The 22,416-nt window shown below is 38.1% G+C and overlaps 1 protein-coding gene across 1 annotated transcript; it reads right to left on the bottom strand.

Annotated features, from left to right (window-relative positions):
- Window positions 1-8,521: 8,521 nt before the first annotated feature.
- On the bottom strand, window positions 8,522-21,473 carry LOC142100937 (myosin-4-like). Its single transcript, XM_075184859.1, has 40 exons — window positions 21,447-21,473; window positions 20,324-20,536; window positions 20,093-20,236; window positions 19,460-19,616; window positions 19,333-19,360; window positions 19,108-19,222; window positions 17,698-17,790; window positions 17,537-17,600; window positions 17,353-17,451; window positions 16,939-17,042; window positions 16,681-16,819; window positions 16,466-16,584; window positions 16,227-16,376; window positions 15,973-16,143; window positions 15,577-15,883; window positions 15,404-15,480; window positions 15,140-15,227; window positions 14,921-15,038; window positions 14,609-14,732; window positions 14,392-14,528; window positions 14,048-14,303; window positions 13,708-13,950; window positions 13,442-13,618; window positions 13,111-13,256; window positions 12,930-13,020; window positions 12,454-12,843; window positions 12,250-12,376; window positions 11,888-12,006; window positions 11,598-11,794; window positions 11,328-11,511; window positions 11,074-11,239; window positions 10,769-10,893; window positions 10,344-10,652; window positions 9,852-10,055; window positions 9,641-9,766; window positions 9,391-9,561; window positions 9,198-9,302; window positions 8,971-9,066; window positions 8,753-8,887; window positions 8,522-8,663 (listed from the first exon to the last, which is right to left on the bottom strand). The coding sequence occupies exons 2-40, from the start codon at window positions 20,522-20,524 to the stop codon at window positions 8,646-8,648; spliced, it is 5,820 nt and encodes a 1,939-aa protein (XP_075040960.1). The 5' UTR covers window positions 20,525-20,536; window positions 21,447-21,473; the 3' UTR covers window positions 8,522-8,645.
- Window positions 21,474-22,416: the final 943 nt, after the last annotated feature.

Here is a 22,416-nt window from a genome sequence, read left to right as displayed (position 1 = left end):
AGTAGACGGTAGGGCAGCCTTTCCGCTTCTGGAAAACATACCAGGTGTTTGAGGTGGAGGGTTCTTCTTTGGTTTGTGTGACATGATTGCTTCAAACGATTACACTATCGGATAGAGTGAATAACAGCAGAAGTGGTGTGGTTACTTTCGGGGTAGTACTACAGAGAATGACCCGCTCCCACGAGTCGAGTAGAATTAGAACATGGGTAATTCAAGCTGGGCAATCAGGAGGAAATTAAAATCACAGATGCCCCTGCAACATCAATTTTGTACAGTTTGCCCTGGTGGATTATATTTGGAGGATAGCACAGACTTTGTCTTCCACTGATCCCTCTTTTTCCCACCGCCAGTGACTGTTGTAAGACCCTTTTTATATATTTCTTGTAGGGACACTGCTGTGTAATTCTCTGTGTTCCAGCAGTTCTTACCCAACAGATATTACTTCATTCAGACCACTGGAGAACTCGCAGGGGAGGAAGTCTGGGGTAGTGGAGGGAGTGTTGTAGTGATGTGGACAGCTGCGTGTCAAATATAGTAGGGAGAAAGCGGGGGTGGGATGAGAGGGGCCTGCAGGAGACGTTTTTGTGGAGAGTGCTGGCCGTGCAGTAAAAAAGGGGTAGCGGAGATACCTTGCTGTGGAGGTCCCGTTGACTAGGTGCCAGCTCCGCTCACTTCAGGCCGACCGGAAGTCCCGCCGCGGTACCGGAAGGAGATGATCTGCAGGGCGGCTCTAACCTCAGTCCCAGGCCTCTACCGGAAGTAGGCCGCGGGGATCGTTGTCGGCGCACAGATGGGCAGAAAGCTCTGACGGGAGCCAGCGGAGACCCCAGAGGGCAGGCAGGGAAGTCCAGGAGCGCGACGCCTGTCACACACTCACTGCAGGCTGGCTTTCTGCGGGGACCCGCCGACCGGAAGTCCCACGCCGGGACCGGAAGTGCTGCTGACTGGTCACCGCTGGAGCTGGAGACCGCAGATGAGGCGCTAGGTGGAGGCCGCAGGATGCACCGATGTCGGACCAGGTAAGGGTCTCTCTCTTTGTGTGCCAGGGCCGCCGGTGGGGACAGGTAGAGGTGGTAAGCAGTCAAGAAGGCGGGGACCAGCAATGAAGTGGGCGGCTATGAGGGGCCTCCGTGCGCCTCCGTTGGGGCTGTTGTAGCCCTCAGCAAAGGCAGATCCAGTCTCACCCTGGTCCAGAGAGGTTCCGGATCCCACTCCTGCAGGTCAGAAGGGCAGAAGGGGACTTTTCAGGTCCAAATTAAGCCGATGTTAACGGAGCTCTCCTCTATTGCTGCCACTCACGATGGCTGCCAGGCCACGCCCCCCGTCAGGACTTTATTAGTCACAGAGTTGACTGAAAAAGTAGTCCAACAATAATTATACATTCCAAATTGTTCCCATTGAGGCTAAAGGGTTAAACATCCCAGAAAAAAGTTTTATGGATTTACAAGAGCTGCAGGCAGATAAAATAGATACCATCTGTAACCAGAAAACGCACTTCAAAGAGTGATACCTCCTTTCAATAAATAGAATTTCCCCCACAATTACTTTAGGCCAAAGGGAAAACTTTAGGAGTAATGATCCTCTTATTCAAACGTATACCTTGGAGGTGGAAGAAGATCTCAATTGGACTTTGTACAATGAGACAGACACATCCACTAAGATTGTTAGACACCCTGATAAGACATATCCTAAAGCAGAAATCTAGGTGACTCCACTTTCCTACAGCTCGTGACTACACCTTCTCTTCATATCCACACAAAGTCTACTCAAGAATTGATTATATTTCCCTAGCCCATAGACACTTAAATGTGGTACAAGATGCCAATATTGGCCACTCTACCTGGCCTGACCATGACCCAGTCTTTTTAATCCTCCTTGTAGCTCAGACCCTGTTCCTGGAAATTAAATGAGTTGCTTATTCAGAAACCTTAAGGAAAATCCCAACTTGATACAGCTATTGATGAATGTATTACACACAATGATCTCCCAGAAACTTTTAAGATTTCAATTTGGGAAGCCCATAAATGTGTTATGCTCTGCAAAATTAGTGGTGCAATATTGATAAATTGATGATGATGATGATGATGATGAAAAAACAGAAAGATGCCCATAAAAAATCCCACCTTTGTAAAATTAAGGTCCTGGAGATGACCCATAAGTCCTCTCTGTCTAGAAATATTCTGGTAGCATTGGCAGAGACAAGGGCAACCCTTAACAAGCTAATATCAGATAAAATCAAGCTAGATATACACAAGTAACACAACTGTTTTGTCCAATGAGGAGACAAGCCGGGAAGATTACTGAACAAAGATTTACAAGCTCAAAGAGCTATTTTTCTACCCAAGCAATTAAACATGACACCTGAACAGATTGCTGTACTACTTCAGACATAGCAGCGGCCTTTAGTTTTTTCTATTACAAGCTATACAATCTATCTGTAGGATCTCTTCAGGGAGATACAAAGCAGAAACAAGAGAAAATCACCTTTTACTTTAAAACAAGTGGATTCCCCACTCTCTCAGAAGCTGACAAACAAATGTTTGACCTTACATTCTCATCTATGGGGCTAATAGAATAAATTAAATCCTTTTCAGGGAAATGAATCCCCCTGATGCTCCAGGTATTTAGCGCTGTATCTGAGAGCACCCAATTCACTTAACAGTCGTTGAAGCTCACATTTCAGTGAACCACAAAGAGATGAAAGAGATGAAAGACCAATCCAGGTGCCCAAACTATAGGTCCATATCGCTCCTCAATGTAGATGTGAAGCTCTACGCAAAGCTTATAGCCAATAGATAGAAATTCATATTGCCGAAGATGACACTCTGGCCAGATGGGTTTTATCCAAGGCCATGAAGCCCGAGACAACACAACCAAGGGCCTTGCCTTAATATATATTGTCAAGGAACGAGTAGGCCTACCTACATACTGTTTTTTGTCATGGGCGCCTTTAGTACATAAGTTACATAAGTAGTCTAACAGTTTGTGCCACTTTTTTATTGCTCATTGGTTACACAATAACTAATTTCACCTTTGCTATTAATTATAAACCAAAATGTGACAAATCTTGTATGGTTGCGGCTAAAATAATATTGCGGTGCAGGAAAAGCCTTATCTGATTTTTTATATCTTCAGTATACTGTTCAAATGACTAAATGCCAATTTTTATTATTTTTAAGTATTACAGTAGGTCTCTTAAAATAGAATAGTATGTTGTCTGAGTATAATTTGTTTTTGTAGAGGATGCTTTTAATTTGAAAAAGTATACCCATTTCTTTTTAACACTATGGAAGTTGTTTCTGTCCAGAGTTCTGCATCTGCTCTATAGATTAAGTCTCTGGGATTTACCATTTCAATAATGTTTCTAGCTATTTTTTTGTGTCTGAGATTCAAGAGTAGTGTGTTCAGTTTCTTCTTAGAATTTCTTTTGTAATGTATTCAACTGCCCCTTATTGATATTAGTGACCCGTGCAGTGTCTAGTGCAGCATCTTTTTTACAAGCAAAGTTATTTGTTATAGTCTACATCCTTCTGAAAATTAGAAGAAATAATTTCCAAGTCCAGTAGCGAAAAGGTGACATTCAAAGTTGAAAGTCTTGTGATTAAAATTATTTGTAAAATCTAGTTAATTTATTAGAATTTAAGTGTAAAACAAAATCCTGTACCAAACAAGCATCCTTACCCCAAATGATAAAATAAGATCAACTAAATAATGGCTCCATAGAAGACCGGGTTCACTGCTTATGGGTCACCCAAAAGGTATTCCTGCTCAAACTGGCCCATATAAATGTTGACAAAACCTAGAGCGAACCATGTCCCCATGGCCGTCCCTAGTATATGTAAATAAAGGCGTTCATAAGTCATAAAATTGTAACCATATATTTGGTTAAATTGATGAAATGTATAGTGAAGTTTTAGGAGCTGATAGAAAATGGGGATGATAGGGAGTAGTACAAACAAGAATGACTTTGGTAAAAAAAACAAAACCCTCTCGGTAAGGGATGTTCTTGAAAGGGCTCTGCGTACCTTCCTAAGGTTTTATGTCAAATCTTCCAGAAGTAGTTTATAAAACTGTCTATCATCAAGCTTCCTAGCTTCACCTACATAATTATAATGGTAATGAACAAACATCTAACCCCCTTATCGACTGATTAGATTGCTTTTGAGTGGTAATTTTTCAGTAACTTAAGAGCTAGTTGTTCTGCTTTGGTTAGGTTACAATGTTTGTTTCTGTACTTAGGTACTTATTATATATATCCCCTAATATACAGACTTTAAAGTTGTCTAATGTAGTTTTATAAAATATCTATACAGAAACACTTTTCTGATTGGTCAGAAAGAAATGTGATCTTCTAAATTATATTTCAATTTAATATCCTTGTGTCTGTGACATATCAATAATATAGTTTTGCTCTTTCTCATCTTGTGTATCTTCCTCTTTACCTTATGAATTCAGACATCTCAGATCTTCATTATCCATAATATTTAGGCATCCCTCTATACCTATTATCTTTAATTCCTAATGTATCATTTTCTACATATTGTATAAATGTATTGAGTCAGCTATTTATTTAAATCAAATGGGTTGGGGTCAGTAGTAGGTGCAAAAGTGAGTGCTTAGTTCAAAAATCTAAATTGACAGTCATTAAGGATCCAATTTAATAAATTGTAAATGTCTCCATGTTTAGTTCATTTTTATTTTTCATTGAGCATTTCCTCTCTCCTGTCTTCCCTCTATATTGCCTGTATGTTTGGGGTAGAGACTCTCAAATGTCTTGAAGTGGAAAAACTTTTCTTCCACAGGATCTGGACTTACGGCTCTTTAGTCAATATAATTTTAGGCTTTGCCCCATTTCCCGCGTATCATGTCTCCTAGAGTTTCACTTTATTCCAACTTTATCTCTACATTCTGGTCTTACTGTAACAACATTTTTAATAAGCCTCATATTGCTGTCTATCAGAATGTTATTATCTGGGCAAAGGTCAGAATTTCTTATCAACTACTCAGTGTATTGTTTATCAAGCCATTTTCTTTCTTTATAATTCTGGATCCCGCTCCGTAAATAGATTTCATAAGAAGCTTGTGTGTCTGTCCTATCAACATCGTCCATTGTTCTCTCCCAATAGGATTTGACTGTCCCTTTAAAATAGTCAATTTTATCTATATGAAATTTTCTCTTCTTTAATTAAAATTTTTCTACACTACTATATTAGTTGCATCCTTTTCCATAACAGTTCTTAGTTCTTGATACTGCAAAAGAAAGTTCTTATTCCTGAGTTTCCCTCTGGTCAGCACACCTTTACTTCATCAGCGGGAGTCACTAGGCCAGAGCCGTCCTCAATCGTACAACTAAGCAGGTAGGAATCTGTGGTGTGGATGGCGGAGGCTGGGCTTGGGGCAACACATGACATGGGTAGAGTGTTGGGACATATATCACACATGCCCTCCTTACTCTCACCTTGTCATATATGCCTTCCACCATTCTGGGAGGGTAGGGGCCATATGTGACAAGGGGAGACTGGGTGGGAATATGTGATATGAGGAGAATGGGGGGCATATATAACATGCAGGGGGAGGTTTGGGAGCATTATATGTAACAAGGGGAGGTCATGGTGGGGGTGGGGGCATGATATGACCCTGGACCATACAAGACTCTACGACATGTGAAATGTTTATTATGCAGCCTAATAATGTATGTTTAACATTTAGTTGCGGTGCACGCTATAGAAGCCCATTGAGCACATTTAACCCAAGGGTCCAGATCATCCTAATCTGCATTCCAGTATTTGTTTATGGTTGGCACACATAGTGTTTCCTATTAATACTGACATGCCATTACCTGGAAAGGAGTACAAACAGCAAGCTGAGCTAAAATCTTTGATACCACTGTGACAAGTATGTAGAAAGTAGAAAGTTTGCATCCAGTGTGCTATAGCCAAGTCCAGGGATGGAGATTTAGAGCCCCAGTCACATGCTACTCATATTTACATGTGATGAAAAATAATGAAATGAAATTAAATGAAAAATAAAATGAAATGAAAATGGAAAATAAACCAACACTTTAAAAAACCTTTTGGAGCAAATGCAGATAAGCCCAACAACAGAAAACAGAAAAATTGTTTAATCAAATAATTTTCATAGATTTTATTTAACTGATTGATAACATTAGAATCCTCATGTTTTTTTCATAATTTTTACTTAATCTGGTAATCCTCTGAAGGCCGGTTGTGTTTTGGTCTTTCGAGTTTTGTCAGGACGGATTTTCTTTAGAAAGCTAAAAAATGTTTGTGTTTGCTAACGCATTGATTGTGCATGTGTAGCATGTGTAGATTCCATGAAGCTGTTGAGTGCAATTGAGTGCATTCAGCTGCATACATCTGAGAAGCATCATGTTTCAGTGCCTTCCAAATGGACTAGAATGTATTAACATAGGAATTTCAGTCATACATTATCATAAATCACGCTCCTATACTTGGATTTGTGTAAAAAGTGACACACACCAGTACTGCAGGATACACAATTTAGATTTTCATTCTTCATCATCATCATCATCATCAGCTATTTCTATAGCGCCACTAGTTCTGCAGCAGTGTACAGAGAACTCACTCAGTATAATATAATTCTTATATTATACTGCAAGGCGATCAAGTTAACTGAGAGTATAATAATCAACATAACTGCAAACAAATAAAAATTAATATCAGCTCTTTCTACAAGATTTTACATTCCTATTTATAATACTGGCCCCACATACTATAGACTACAACACCTGTTAGGAGGCAAAACATTTTGCTGGTGAACAGTTATAATCCATTCTATGTGGGAGAACAACACATAAAGTTGTCCCTTCATATATAATACATGTCGTGTTAATAATAATTAATGAATAAGCAATGATAAAACTTTTTGGCTGGATTGCAGACCAAATATGAGCAAACTGATACTTAGTTGTCACTAATGACTTGCTGAATTTGGTGGACACATTAATAAATGTTTTCTGTGTCTAATCATTCCCTCTGTACTGTGTCACACAGAGCAGAATTTAATAAATTATGAATCCCATTGTCCCCAGAGCATGTCCAAGTCATGGAGTATGACTTATATGACTTATCTTCTCCCTTGCGGTGGTGCCCAACTGCATTGCATCTACTACACAATTACAATCTCCAGAGTAGAAGAATGCATTTCCTAACGGTTTAATCAGCGATATTACATAATCAAATCGGAGTAATTGTTTGTGGTTTATTATTATTTATATATGTAGTTAAATTGTAATATCCTATTTCTTTTAAAAAAATTCCCATAAAGTAATGCAGAGTCTTGTATATAAAAATATCATAATATTTCATAGGAATGAGATTCGATTAACTAAAATAAAACAGTCCAACCGGAGGACCCAAGGCGTTCTAAGTTAAGGCATCTCTTGTATTACACTATAGTTTTAGAAACGATAAATATATAACATAAAGGCAACTTTTTCATGTAGAAACTTGGACAACACTGAATTAATTAATTGAAACCCATTTCTGCTTTTCACACTGCTCAATGTGCACATGACTGTGGCGCTATACACGGGCAGCTGGTACATATCAAGAATAATGCCGTAGACAGGGTCGTAACACTAAATTACTGTGAACCAATAGCAAGATCTGTTTAGGCCCAGTAGTCCTGGTTCATTCACTCTGGAGGTCCTCGCTCTGCTCTTAGAGCATGTGTGGGGGCCCGGCACATGTGCAGTGATGCCCTGTTTGGCTTCCAGTTCCGACACTGGCCTTAGGCAATTGATTCTATACATATATTAACTAATCTATTTGATTACATTTTTCAAAAATACACAGAAGCTCAGTGTATGTATTCAAATATTTACTAATATTACCTATCAGCTATACGTATCTTCTTTTTATACCAGATTATGCCAAAATTAACATTATTTTTTACATCTTGCTGTCTTCCTGAAACAGGTTTGCCAAAGGAATGATCAATTATTCCATTAGTGTGTACACAGGATGCAGACTATACCTAAATGTAGAATGCATAACTCAATCGGTAAAAGCAATGCACACCCAGATATGAGCATACATTTTGTGAAGCTTACAATTTCTGACAGTTCTAGTTCAACTTAATGACCAGGGGCCTGATTCATTAAGGATCTTAAATGAAGAGGTATCTTATTTCAGTCTCCTGGACAAAACCTTGTTACAATGCAAGGGGTGCAAACTAGTTTTCTGTTTTGCACATAAGTTAAATACTGACTGTTTTTTCATGTAGCACACAAATATCAACTTTAAATTTCAGTGTCCAAATAAGCTATCAAGTATTTGTGTGCTACATGTAAAAACAGGCAGTATTTAACTTATGTGCAAAACAGAATACTAATTTGCACCTTTGCATTGTAACATGGTTTTGTCCAGGAGACTTAAATAAGAAACTTCTTAATTTAAAATCCTTAATGAATCAGGCCCCAGGTCTCAAAAATACCCTTTATATAGTAGTGCTCTATATAAATGCAGCATGACACACCTTTGCAAATTTCAAATATGACATTTATTTAGGACATGAACAAACCACTGGGAGGGATGAGGGTAGAGAGGTTGCAGACTGAGAAATTCCCATTTTGAGAGTACCTCAATCATCAGTCAATAACTTCACTCTTCACTTTCTTTCTGTAGATAAATAAGACAATAGTTTGTATTTGTTATTTATCTGGCTAAAAATGAAAGTAATTATATGCGATAAATGTTGAACGTCTTACCTTTCCACCAACATCACGGCTCTTGACCCTCAGTTTGTTCACTTGGGACTCTGCAATGTCGGCCCTCTCCTCAGCCTCTTCAAGCTCATGTTGTACCTTCCTGAAGCGGCCCAGGTGGGCATTGGCCTGTTCCTCCTAAAATTGCAGTAGAGAAGAATCAAAGAACAATTCTAACACACTGGACCAAATAATTTGAAAAGTAACAGGATTTTACTCACAGATTCCTCAGCCTGTCTCTTGTAGGCCTTTACTTTCAGCTGCAGTTTGTCAACCAGATCCTGCAGTCTCAGACTGTTTTTTCTGTCTTCCTCTGTCTGCAAAAGATAAATATTCAGATTTCAGTGTTCAGTGTTTAATAAAACCATTAATCACAAATGTCTTGAACTGTTGTGTAAGTGTCTCGAATGACAGCTCAATTTATTTAAAAAAGCAAATTGTTCTTTACCTGGTAGCTAAGTTCCTTTACTCTCCTCTCATATTTACGAACACCTTTAATTGCCTCTACACCACGTTTCTGTTCATTCTCCAGCTCATTTTCCAATTCACGCACCTGTGGAAAATATATTAAATATGTAACTTTTGCTTACTACTTGTACAATCACTAAACTTTTCCAAAAGACTGTATAAAGTGCACTTACTCTGGATTCCAGTTTCTGGAGCTGCTTCTTGCCACCCTTGAGTGCCAGCTGTTCAGCTTCATCCAGACGATGCTGCAGGTCCTTCACCGACTGTTCAAGGTTCTTCTTCATTCTTTCTAAGTGGGCGCTGGTGTCCTGCTCCTTTTTCAGCTCCTCTGCCATGAGTGCAGCCTTAAGCAAAGAAGCAATACGTTGAGGCATTCAATTAAAAATGATAGGTGCTTAATGAAGCATGACAGAGAACACATACATCTGTAATGGCCTTCTTGGCTTTCTCTTCAGCATTTCTAGATTCCTGGACGGCTTCCTCAACTTCATTCTGAATCTGAGAAATATCACTTTCCAGTTTCTTCTTGCTGTTGATGAGGCTGGTGTTCTGAGGGAGGAAACACGTGCTTTATTACTTGATCTGGAAAAATTTAATTATTGCTCCTACAGTGATGATCAGTAACTGATCTTACCTGGGAGTGAAACAGCTGACCACGTTCAGTGGCATCCAGAAGTTCCTGTTCTGCGATCTTGCGAGACCTCTCTGTCTGTTCCAGGGCAGCTCTGTTCTCCTCAATTTCAGCCTGTTGCAGGTTATTTCTACGTTCAATCACGGCAACCTGTTCCTTCAGATCCTCCTGTGCCCTCAGGGCATCATCCAATTGCAACTGAGCATCCTGTTGGACAAAGAATATGATAGTTCTTGTAAAACTTCACTCATTTTGTTACTATTTCATTTATACTGAAGCATTTAGGTGCATTAAGTGAAACTGTATTGTTTGCATTACCAAAGCAAAGAAGAAGAAAATATTATGGAAAAGTGGATGCCACAGAAAGTAGCCACATTGATAGCAGTACGTAGATTTTAAAAATATCTAAACTAAATGTGTTGAATAGCTTGATCAGTGACTGGTATATTGTGAACACTAAGTTACATGTCAGATGATGCTTTATGTTAGGAATACCTTCAGTTGTGCCTGCACATTTCTGAGTTGTTTCTGTGACTCTGCAGCCTGGCGGTTGGCATGGCTGAGCTGGATCTCAAGTTCATTCAAGTCTCCTTCCATCTTCTTCTTCAGTCTCAGAGCATCGTTTCTGCTCCTGATTTCAGAGTCCAATGTGCTCTGAATGGTGTCAATGACTCTCTGGCTGTTTCTCTTCAGCTGATCGATCTCCTCGTCCTTCTCTGCAATCTTCCTGTCCACCTCAGATTTGATCTGGTTCAGCTCAAGCTGGACACGCAGGATCTTGGCTTCTTCATGTTCCAGTGATCCCTTTGGAAAAACAAATACAACAAAACTTAGCTATATAATAATAACAGAAATAAATACAATTAATACTATTATGAGCAAATCCAAGGATTCTGCAGAAAGCAGTTCTAGTCCCATACCTCAGCTTCCTCCAGGGCAGCCTGTAGATCACCCTTTTCCTGCTCAATCTGCTTCTTGGCCTTCTCTAATTCATTAATACATTTTCCATTGTCGCCAATTTGTTCAGTCAGATCAGAAATCTCCTCTGGAACAGAGATAACCAAACAAAAATTGAGATCTCAAAACTTACAAAGGTTATAATTATAAATTAAACAATACCTGAGCTCTTTTGTCTTTAAATACTAAAATTGGATTAAAGTTGTAGTAAATCAACAGTTCATAAAATATGATGAAGCCAGCTTTGGATTTTAAGAAATAAACATACGTTGCAAATTCTTGTTTTCACGTTTCAGGGTTTCAACGTGTTCCAGGGCCTCTTCATAAGCATTCTTTATCTTGAAGATCTCAGTGCTCAAGCTGCGGGCTTCTTTCTGAGCAGCCTCCAGTTCAGCCTGACCCTCCTCGTATTTCTGCTTCCATTCTACTAGGACCTATTAAGATGAATAATAACAAATATACAAACTGCACAGTGAGCATGTAAGTCATAATATTGCTACAGTGGTTGATTTACATGTCTACCTTATCGAAGTTCCTCTGCTTCTTATCAAGAGCGGCTGCTGCACTGTTTGCTCTTTCCACATCGACCATAAGGTCCTCCACCTCAGCCTGCAGCCTCTGCTTGGTCTTTTCCAAGGAGGCAGATTTGGAGTTCACAGCCTCCACTTGTTCCTCAGCATCCTGCAAGCGCTGAGCCAGCTTCTTCCTGTAAGGTTTAAAAAAATAATGTAAACATTTTAAGAAATTATTCAGAATTTCCATATTAGTCAACTTTGCTTGGTTAGAACGTACTTGGCCTCTTCCAGCTCCTCTGTGCGCTGAATGGCATCAGTTTCATATTTGGTTCTCCATTGGGCAACTTCACCATTAGCTTTAGACAAAGATCGCTGAAACTCAGCCTTTCCTTCTTGTTCCTCCTCAAATTGCTCACGAAGCAATTCATTATCATGTCGAGAAGATTGCAGGGCGTGGGCAAGGGCGTTCTTAGCCTGGAATTTACAGATAAGTTTTGTTGTTAAAAGATGAATAGTAATATGCTAAACATAGCATTGACACTTAATTAAACACCTTTGAATTATTACCTTTGATTCCTCCTCAAGTTGTCTCTTGAGTTCCTCAACCTGCTGGGTGAATCCCTGCTTTCCTCTGGAGAGCTGAGAAATCAGCGAATCCTTCTCTTCAAGCTGACGAGACTGCTCACCTGGATTTTAACAAACATCAATGTCATTCCGTTTTAAACACAATGGGTTTATTTAAAAACACAACTATGAAGTAAAATATGCCCTCTAGTAAACTGACATTGGTTATGTCAAAATAGCATCCATTGTAGAATGTATTTTGCACTGGTCAGGAATAGTTAATTTGCTAAAATGTTTAATGTTAAAAAAAATGCTAAATATTATATTTTGAAAAATTATTTGTAAAATAATTAATTTTAGTATACCATTCTCAGTCTGGAAACGAGCCTTTTGGGTAGAGAGGTCATTAATCAAACGTTGATGCTGATCATCCTTGGCCTTCACTTCACTGAGCTGGTCCTCAAGAACACGGTTCACTTTCTCAAGATTGGCCTTCAGGAGCAGATATTCATGTTATTATTTTCATATTTGTAGGTGAATAATAAAAAAAGATATGGAGATTGCAATACCTTAGATTTAGAGATGTTCTCCAGGTTGCTGGCAAGGTCATCAACCTCCATCTTCAGCTCGCTCTTCTCCTTTTCCAGTTTCTGTTTGACACGCTGCAGATTATCAATCTGTTCCCCAAGCTCAGCAACACTGTCAGCTTGCTTCTTGCGCAGAGCAGCAGCTACAGCTTCATGCTGAAGGGTGGATTCTTCCAGGTCACGTCTCAGTTTCTGAAACTCAGCTTCACGCTTCTTATTCACCTCAATCTGGGCAGATGATGCACCTCCAGCCTCTTCAAGTCTTTCACTAATTTCCTCGAGTTCCCTGGAGAGATCGGCCCTCTGTTTTTCAACCTTGGCACGAGCTGCCCTTTCAGCTTCAATTTCCTCTTCAAGCTCTTCAATACGAGCCTGGAAAACAGCAACAACAATTATTACATGAAAGGAAATTAGTGATGAACATTAATAAGAAATTATTCTGTCAGTCACTGCCATACCTGCAACTCTTTGATCTTCTTCTGCAGTTGTGATCCCAATGACTGCTCATCCTCTATCTTTCCTTGGAGCTGGCTGATTTCAAATTCCTTCCTATAAATGCCATATAATACCTGTTATAACATTTTCCCATCAATTTTATTGAAAGTTCTGTCAATAGAAAATAAAATAGGAAATACCCACTTTTTCAGTTTTTCGTCTGTTTGCTGTTTCTCATTTTCAAGATCCATGACTGTTTCCTGGGACAGCTTGACATCACCTTCAAGCTTTCTTTTTGCCCTCTCAAGATCAAGACGAAGTTTCTTCTCTTGTTCTAAGGATCCTTCCAGCTACATGGATAAGAATATTTAATTTAATTGTTATATAATGGGATCTTTAAAATTTGTATACTGATTAAAATGCTCCACAGAACCTTACAACTGCATGTTTGCAAAATATTTAATTTCCTTATTATACATGGAGATTGTTCAAATATTTAGAATGACTTCAACAGAATATTTTTACAATTACTTACATCATCTACTTGCTGTTCCAGCTTTGTCTTGGCTTTGGTCAAAGAATTGACTTTGTCTTCTTCAGCTTGAAGGTCATCAAGTGTTTGTTGGTGAGCTTCCTGGAGAGCCTTCTTCTCCTTTGAGACTTTGGATACACTTTCATCAAGAGTTGCCAATTCCTCGGTTAGGTTTTTAACCTAGAAATAAGAGCAGAAAGATGAATTTAAAACATTCTATTGTGCAGTATATTGGAAGTGTAGGGTGACTTCTCATGACTTGACTATACCTTATTTTCTGTTGCATGTTTTTCCTTTTCTACTTTAGCAAGAGTAAGTTCTAGGTCATCAATATCTCTCTTTAGCTCAGAGCATTCATCCTCCAATTTTCTTTTCTTGGCTGTCAGCTCAGCATTGCTTTCTTCCTCATCTTCAAGCCTCTCAGTGATCTCCTTGATCTTTGATTCCAGTTGGATCTTGTTCTTAATAAGACCTTCACATCTCTCCTCAGCATCAGCCAGAGTTTCAGATTCCTACAGAATAAAAAAAATTCACATCAGCCAACTATGTTTTTGTGTTGATGTGAAATAAAGATATGTTTGAATTAATCTTGTGTATAAAACTTCTTACCGATTGGGATTGAAGTAGCAAATCATTCTTCTCTTGCACCAGGGCAATCAATTTCTGCTCTAGCTCCTTCTTCTTGGCTTCTGCCTTGACCAGAGCTTCTTTGGTCTTGTCAAATTCCTCTTTTATGTTTGCCATCTCCTTCTCATTTTCAGCACTCTTCAGAAGAGGCTTAATCTTGAAGTACAGCTTCATCCATGGCCAGTGTTTGACATTCATGAAGGATCTGACATTGTACTGAATGACATATATTGCCTCCCTGTTTGAGAAATGAATATAATGTAACATTTCTTTTCCTACAAGTGGTAAATTACTAGTGTACTTTTGCAACACAACGTCAATGTTACCTTCTCTCCATCATCTTCTTAAACTCAACTCTCATTAAGAAACCTCTGCAAAGAGCCTGAGTACAGGTGATCAGTTGTGCCAACTTTTCATCTCTCATCTCTTCCAGGGTACCCAGGAGACCAGCTTTGAAGAACACCTTAAGTAGAAAAAAAAAATCATTTAAAGTCCAAAGAATACAAAGGACTGGTTCTACCAAGATATCTGAAAGGTATGTACCTTAGTATGTCCAAATTTGTATTGAGTGTGATCAACATCAATTGAGCCCAGGAGCTTCTCAGACGCCTTCTTGCTGTCTATAAACTGCCCATCTGGGATTGCGCTGGCATTCAGCACCTTGTAACTACCAAAATAAAGTGGGAGAGAAATATTAACCAGTTTCAAAATGTATAAGTAAATTGATAAATATATGATATTATAATGATATACTGAGGTGTGATGCACCATTAACATTTCAGTACTTAGCATAATAAATTTAGCATTATGTTGAAAGTATTTTTTAAATGTTCTAAAATTAAAAAGGAAATTTACCGTTGCTTAAAGTCAGCATAAATGATTCTGCTTGGGAATCCCTTTCTGCAGATTCTGATACCTTCCAATACACCGTTACATCTCAACTGGTGGATGATCAGCTGGTTTTCCATGATACCTGTCAGTAAATAATTAATTTTTTTATAATACAGAACAACAGTTTCAATGAGGTCTGAATGTTATTTATGTTAAGAAAATAATATATTCTCAAAACTATACCTGGAGTCTTTGTCTCATTGGGGATCAGACAGCGTACAAAGTGAGGGTGGGTGCTCCTCAAGTTGGTCATCAACTTGTTCAAGTTTTCCTGCAGCAGCCGCAAAATAACATATATTGAACATTATACGGAATATATCTATTCTCACTTACATACTAAACTACAAACACATATAATTACAAAAAACTGCAATTATACAGTAATAACTTAAAGCTGTTTCAGACATACACACCTTGTACTGAATGTAGATTGAAAATAATACTGACCCGGAACAGACAAGACACAGTCTGGAAAGAGCCTCCCTTCTTCTTCTTTCCTCCTTTGCTGCCACCACTGCTAGCCTCTGTTTGTTAAAAATAATGTAACAGTCATCACAGCAATCTTCATTATCTAGAATTGTAAAACAACTTTAACCAGAAACATTGTAGAAAAAACTCACCTTCAGGATTATTGATGGAGGAGTAGAGGAAGGACAGCAGTTTAACTGAAGATTTCTGGTAGAGTTGCAGAACAGATTCATTCAGAGGGTCCTTATTCTTATCGAGCCAGCCAGAGATGTTGTAATCCACAGTACCAGCATAATGCACCAGAGAGAAGTGAGCTTCAGCCTTTCCTTTGCCAGGCTTGGGCTTCTCAAAGTTCTTGCACTTGCCCAGATGCTGTTCATACAGCTTGTTCTTGAAGGATGTGTCAGTGGCTTTGGGGAACATGCACTCCTCTTCAAGGATGGAGAAGATACCCATGGGCTGAAAGCATAATCGAAACATTGATGAGTTCCAGGATGCCATGTCATAGTACTTTTAAGGATTAACTGAATTAGTCTATGTGAACTTACCTTCTCAATGAGCTCAATGCAGGCAGCCAGATCCATACCAAAGTCAATGAACTCCCAGTCAATACCTTCCTTTTTGTATTCCTCCTGTTCCAGGACGAACATGTGGTGGTTGAAGAACTGCTGCAGCTTCTCATTGGTGAAGTTGATGCAAAGCTGTTCCAAGCTGTTGAACTGTAAGTGACAAAAATGAGAAGAGGAATTGCAGTGTAACTGGCATGACAAAATCATGAAGCTAGTATAGGTCAATAGCTTACATCAAAAATTTCAAATCCAGCAATATCCAGCACACCAATGTAGAACTGTCTGGCCTGCTTTGTGTCCAGCTGTTGGTTGATACGGGTGACCATCCACAAGAAGAGTTTCTCAAAGATAGACTTGCAGAGGGCACCTACAGAGTTGTTGACCTTAAAAAGACAATACATCCATTTGTTAATAGACTATTAGAAATATATGTGTAAAACATTTCCCCGTCTTGTTTCTGATCTTAGTATACCTGTGGCACAGTCTGTCCCTTGGTGACAAACTCATTGCCGACCTTCACTCTTGGGTAGCACAAAGCCTTCAGCAAATCAGCAGAGTTCAGACCCATCAAGTAGGCGATCTTGTCAGCCACTAGAGATAGAACATACAGCGTAGATTATTCTTGTGAATTCATGGATGAGGAATATTCACAATTATTCCTGGTGCTCATTGAAAATAAGTACAAACCCTCGGTGCCGTCTGGCTCGGCCTGCTCCTCCCTCTGCTTCTGCTTGAACTTCATGTTGCCATGGTGCATGACAGCGCCGGTCATTTTGTAGATGCCGACCTTCTCTTCTGGATTGAATCCCAGGATGTCAATGGCGGTCTGTTGGATAATAATATATTAATACTGAAAATATAATAGTGTCCAACCATGGAATTAAATCCAGCAACAATAATAATTTAAATTAACAGCTCTAAATTTGAAAGTTCTCAACTACTTACATCGGTGGCTATGAACTCTTCCACATCATCAATACTCTTCACAGCAATCTCACCCTGACTGATTGAGGGGTAGTCGTAGGGGTTGGTGGTGATCAGAAGCATCTCTAAACAAGAACATAATCCAAGCAGACAACATGACACATAACATTGTTATAAAGACATTTCAGAATTATAGTGACTGAATCTGGAACTTTGGATCAAAGTATTCACCTGCTACTAGTGATCCAACAAAGGGTGCAAAATGAATGCAGATTCAGTAGGTACATAGCAAAGTATTACATTATGAAAAATTCTAAGTGCTATTGTTTCTAATGTACTATAGTATAAATATTCACTATGTGTTAGACTAACATCCATACAGTCTGCAGGTCTCATCATTTCCTCATATATTGTGGTAAACAAAAGTGAACGTACCAACAATCTCTGGTTTCTTGTTGGTCATGATCTGGTAGAAGATGTGGTAGCTTCTCTCAGCTGAAAGCTGGAATGTTACTCTGGACTTTTCCAGCAGATCTGTAGATATAAAAAGTAATGAGCACATAAAGACATATAACAATCTACAACATGAAGCAGTTATTAAAATATATGTTCATCTTACATGTTTCAATATCAGCTGAAGATAGTTTTCCAGTTGTTCCAAAGTGGATTCTAATGAATTTACCCTAAACATGACAAAAATAACTCAGAAATCATGGTCACATTACCAAATTATAACACTTAAAACAGAAAAGAAAACAATTTTTTTCTAACAATCCTTACAAAACGAGAGGAGTTGTCATTTCTCACAGTCTTGGCATTACCGAAGGCTTCCAGCAGAGGGTTAGCCTGGATAATTTGATCTTCCAGATTGCCCTAAAGTCAATATATATATATAAGGGTGATTAGTATCTTTTCAATGAAATCAATGTTTTATGATTAATTTGGTAAACATAATAAATGAAATAAAGATATGAAATCAGTATAAACTTTTATGTCTGCAAAAGTTTCTTGGAATTTTCTTTATAAAACATCACGCTCATATATTTTTGGTTTAATCAATTATGATGAGTTGTGGTGTAAAAATCAGTGACTCAAATGGACATAAGCTATTTGGGTACATAAAATCAAAATGACAGATAATTGAAAGCACTCAGTGTGCTTGTCTTACATCTACATTTTCTGCTGCAGAACATATTTACCGAATCTGGGGGGGGTATAAGCTCTTTCAGTATATTGGGCAGACTGATGTCCTTGATGAGCACAGGAACTTCATGACTCTGGCACAGCTCACCAGGAAACTCTTAATACCGTTTTTATCCCATTTATTTAATCTATAGTATTATTTCAATTTCAGAAACAGGAATCATTTTTGTATTACATTACAATTTCCAGACACAGCAGAGGAAGGGACTGTAATCAAAACCTAAAAATATTTGTTGGCGAACACAACTCTTGTAAATCTCTATGCTGGCACCTAGCTCTTGACATTGGCACTCAGTGCATCTCCCTAATTACATAACTCTGTTAACACAAGTTACGTGATATGGTCCAATAGAATGCAAAGAAGGCTGTTTGGATTTTTATAAGTGTACAGTGCTCCCATTACATGTTGGAATTCCCAAAGGATGATATATGATACATTTCTTTGCACTGTTCAGTTACAAACATTAAATGTATGATGAGAATTTGAATGTGATAATATATTCAAATACATTCTATCAGCGAGATAGACATGATATATTGTTTTAAGTTGTTATGGATATAACAGAGAGTATAGAACAGTAATGTAATGTGATGTTCAGTGCAGTGATATAAGTTACTGGGAACAAGTAGGGTTAGACATCATTAGCAAGAAGGACAAGGTCAATGTTCTGCAGATATCTATAATGGTTAGTAGATTAATATTGCATTTTACAGACAAGTAGTATGAAAGCAAAAAGGGGAGCATCTTGCAAAAGTTGTCTATTCGTCAATGTATTCAGTGCCCACAACTAAAATATATACTTTCACCTCTGGTTTGATAGACCTATTCTCTGTTATGCCTTATCTTGTCCAGACGAAAGCTACATTTCTTTTGTGTTTTTCAAAACGTGTTGGATTCTTTTAGATGTGCTGTACTGTGTATTTATTTAATTAGCTGTTAAATACATAACGTCCACGTTCAAAGTCTGCCTAGAAGTGATAATTTACCTGCAAGCTGTTGCTGATTTCCTTCTTCTTACCAGAATCTCCAATAGCTGCAATTGTGGCAAAGTACTGGATGACACGCTTGGTGTTTACAGTCTTTCCAGCACCGGATTCTCCACTTGAGATAAAAGAGATTAAATAAACATAAATAAAGTGGAAGAAAAGTGACAATGTACATATAGATACATAATAAAAATGTATTACCAACATATAGATAGCTTTACTTACGTAATTAGGACAGACTGATTTTCACGATCTGCCAAAAGAAGATGTGTATTAATTACATATTATTAAAATGTGGCTCCAGAACGAAGTGTCTAGCAATCATCAGTTCAGAATAATAAGATTGCTGTACCTGTTAACATGAACTGATAGGCGTTATCAGAGATGGAGAAGATGTGTGGTGGGGCTTCCATACGCTTCTTGCCTCTGTAGCCGGCAACAACCTCTGGGTTGTACACTGGCAGCCACTTGTAGGGGTTGACAGTGACACAGAAGAGCCCAGAGTAGGTCTGCAATGTAGGAAAGTACATCAAATGGCAGAGTCTATATGGTAAAATTGTGATATATATACTATATTTAATTAAGTTTTAGATTCAGAAGCGATCCTCTAACATCTAAACTGCTAAGGTTGCCCAATGCTTGCATTTTAATAGGTTAAGTTGTTGCCATTTATTGAATTCATGCTCTGTTCGGCTTAGAAATATTAACCAGTAAAAATATGTCTGGAACTCTACTAGAGGGGTGGAAAATCCCAAGAGGAGCATATATCTGACCCAATTTGAGGTGTATCTCATTCCTCTACCCTAGTTCATTGATTATCCACAATATGTTTAGTTCGAATGCAGAAAGGGCACAAACATTAATTGGTTTTAGAGTTGCAATAATATGTCTTTTAGAAAAATATTATCCTTATAACTTAAGTTTGACTTTAAATTACACGCGATTTCTTCCTAAATATCCTCTCAGCATACGAGTTCAGACTTACGTAAATCATCCAGGCTGCGTAACGTTCTTTGAGGTTATACAGCACAGAGGCCTCATTCAGGTGAGTCATCATGGCCATGTCTTCAATTTTGTCATACTTGGGGGGATTTTGGGGGTAAACTTGAGCTTCTTTCACAGTTACAGTCTGGAAAAAAAACAATTCTTGTTTAGTTATTCCCGCTAACAATTTTTAAGTTGAAATCTTATTTATTAGATATATTATTATCATTACCCTCCCATCGTCGGTCTTGACGGTGAGTTTTCCATCTTCCCGAGCAGTGACTAAACCTTTCACGTAGAGTTCCTTCTGGTCATCCACGTAGCAGGTGTTCTTGGCATCAAAAGGTTTGTTCTGAGCCTCCAGTCTCTCCTTGTCAGATTTACGGAGAAACTGGGCGGCCTCGCCGAAAACGGCCATTTCACCATCACCCATGGTTGCTGGTTTCTGGAAGAGATTATTTTGTTTGATTTCATCTTTTTTTTTACAATATAATATGCACCCAACACACAGACAGGACACACTGATCTCATTAATACTGGTGTGAATATTCTCCTTTAGAAAGACTATTTCCAAAAGTGAGGCATAATTTATATGATTTGGGGTAGAGTTGGTAACAGATCTGTGCATATCTAATATATTTTGACAAATAAATTCAATGGCATTATTTTGAAATTAAGATAAAATGACATAAGTGCATATTTACTTGTTCTCTAATATTGATGCAATCCTTCTTACTTATCATTCAGTTATAGTGCACTTTTAAAATGTGATAACTGTTATACAATGCTGCTACGTTTAAACATTAAATTTAGTGGGAATTTTTAAAACAAGACTAACTAAATAATGTAAGAGATATTTTGTCTGCAGTTGGATCTGAACACTGAGATCAAATATTGTAATAGTTGGGTGTCAGCAATTGGAGCATTAGTGAAGCATTTGAAAAATTATCAATTGTAAGTATTAGTCGAACTGCTTGTAAACCCAGTTATTTTATCCCATGCAATGTAATGCAAACTAATCTTAATGTTTGCATAAAAATAATCTCACTGCAGAACAACCTGTACATAGGAGCCTTTTAAATTATTCTCAGCAGAGCACGGGTGGAGAATAGGAGTGTATGTTGTGATCATGGCAACAATTTTTCTGGGAAAAATATGCTGTATGTTTTCGTAAGACAGTTGCCCGGTCTTATCACAATCCAATTGAATTGTATTTGTTTTGAATGGGCCCAATGGCAGACACACTGGCATGAAAGGGGATAGATTCTATCCAATTTGGCCATCTATTTGAAATAAGATCTGCTCATATGAAGACTAACATTATGTTTGAAGCACACAAAAACATAAAAACTCACCTTTTATTGAAGAAGATGATGATGAAAATATATGTTGTTCTCCCCCTTGAAAGAAAATTTTCAAAAAAGATGTGTAAACTTCAGGCGAATAAAAACATTTTTAAAATACGTAGATAATTCACTCCAGGTACATTTACATTATTAGATTTGTATTAATATAATATTTAATTGACCCTGTATGTTAAAATAAAGTTGAAAATACATTCCCAATGTTAACAATAATGCCAACATTTTAATGCTGCCCATATTTTAAAAAAACTATCTACATTTTAACTTGCGAAGAACTCCATTCCAGTCTCTGCCTACATTCACAATGACTTGCATGTCAAGTCTTTACATTACAAATGCAGGTGCATACTACACAATACTCACCATGAACAGAGATGTAGCCACCTGCAGATCTCTGGCAAGTTTATATAGAATTCCCATCGTGTCTACTCAGCACTATCCAGATAAGGATGGGTCTTCAAATATCTTTAACAGCGTAACGAGACCAAATCAGGTGGTGATGTCAGTCCATCACAAGTAAAAATAACCCATATAATTTAACAGGAGGCTTGGAATGCTTTGCAACTGCCCTTTCTAAAGTGTTTGACTTGTGTGAGAATTAATATGGAGAGCTTTGATTCATCTTGGTATGAAAAGTGAGCGCGATTAGCATTTTTTAAAACCGGAAGGAAATTGCATTCACGTATGCCCGCATTCAAGTACAATTGGATCTCAAGAAACATTTCCATTTGATTACGGTTATAAGTACAGTCTGGCTATACAGTATTTGCCATATGCAGACAGACAGAACACACTGCAGGAAATCCATATGTGTAATGTAAAGTCCCATCAGAACGCATGGAAAAAAATAAATACATTAATAAGTCTCAATACTATAATCATTAATAAAAATAAAATTGTTTTCATCTTTTTTTTTTACATTAAATAGACATATCTGGATGTTCTTAATGCTTACTGTACA

This window comes from Mixophyes fleayi, chromosome 9, assembly GCF_038048845.1.
Source record: "Mixophyes fleayi isolate aMixFle1 chromosome 9, aMixFle1.hap1, whole genome shotgun sequence".
In the NCBI taxonomy this organism is placed as follows: domain Eukaryota; kingdom Metazoa; phylum Chordata; class Amphibia; order Anura; family Limnodynastidae; genus Mixophyes; species Mixophyes fleayi.
The sequence above is the reverse complement of the archived record's forward strand: the minus strand, read 5'-3'. Positions and strand labels throughout refer to the sequence as shown.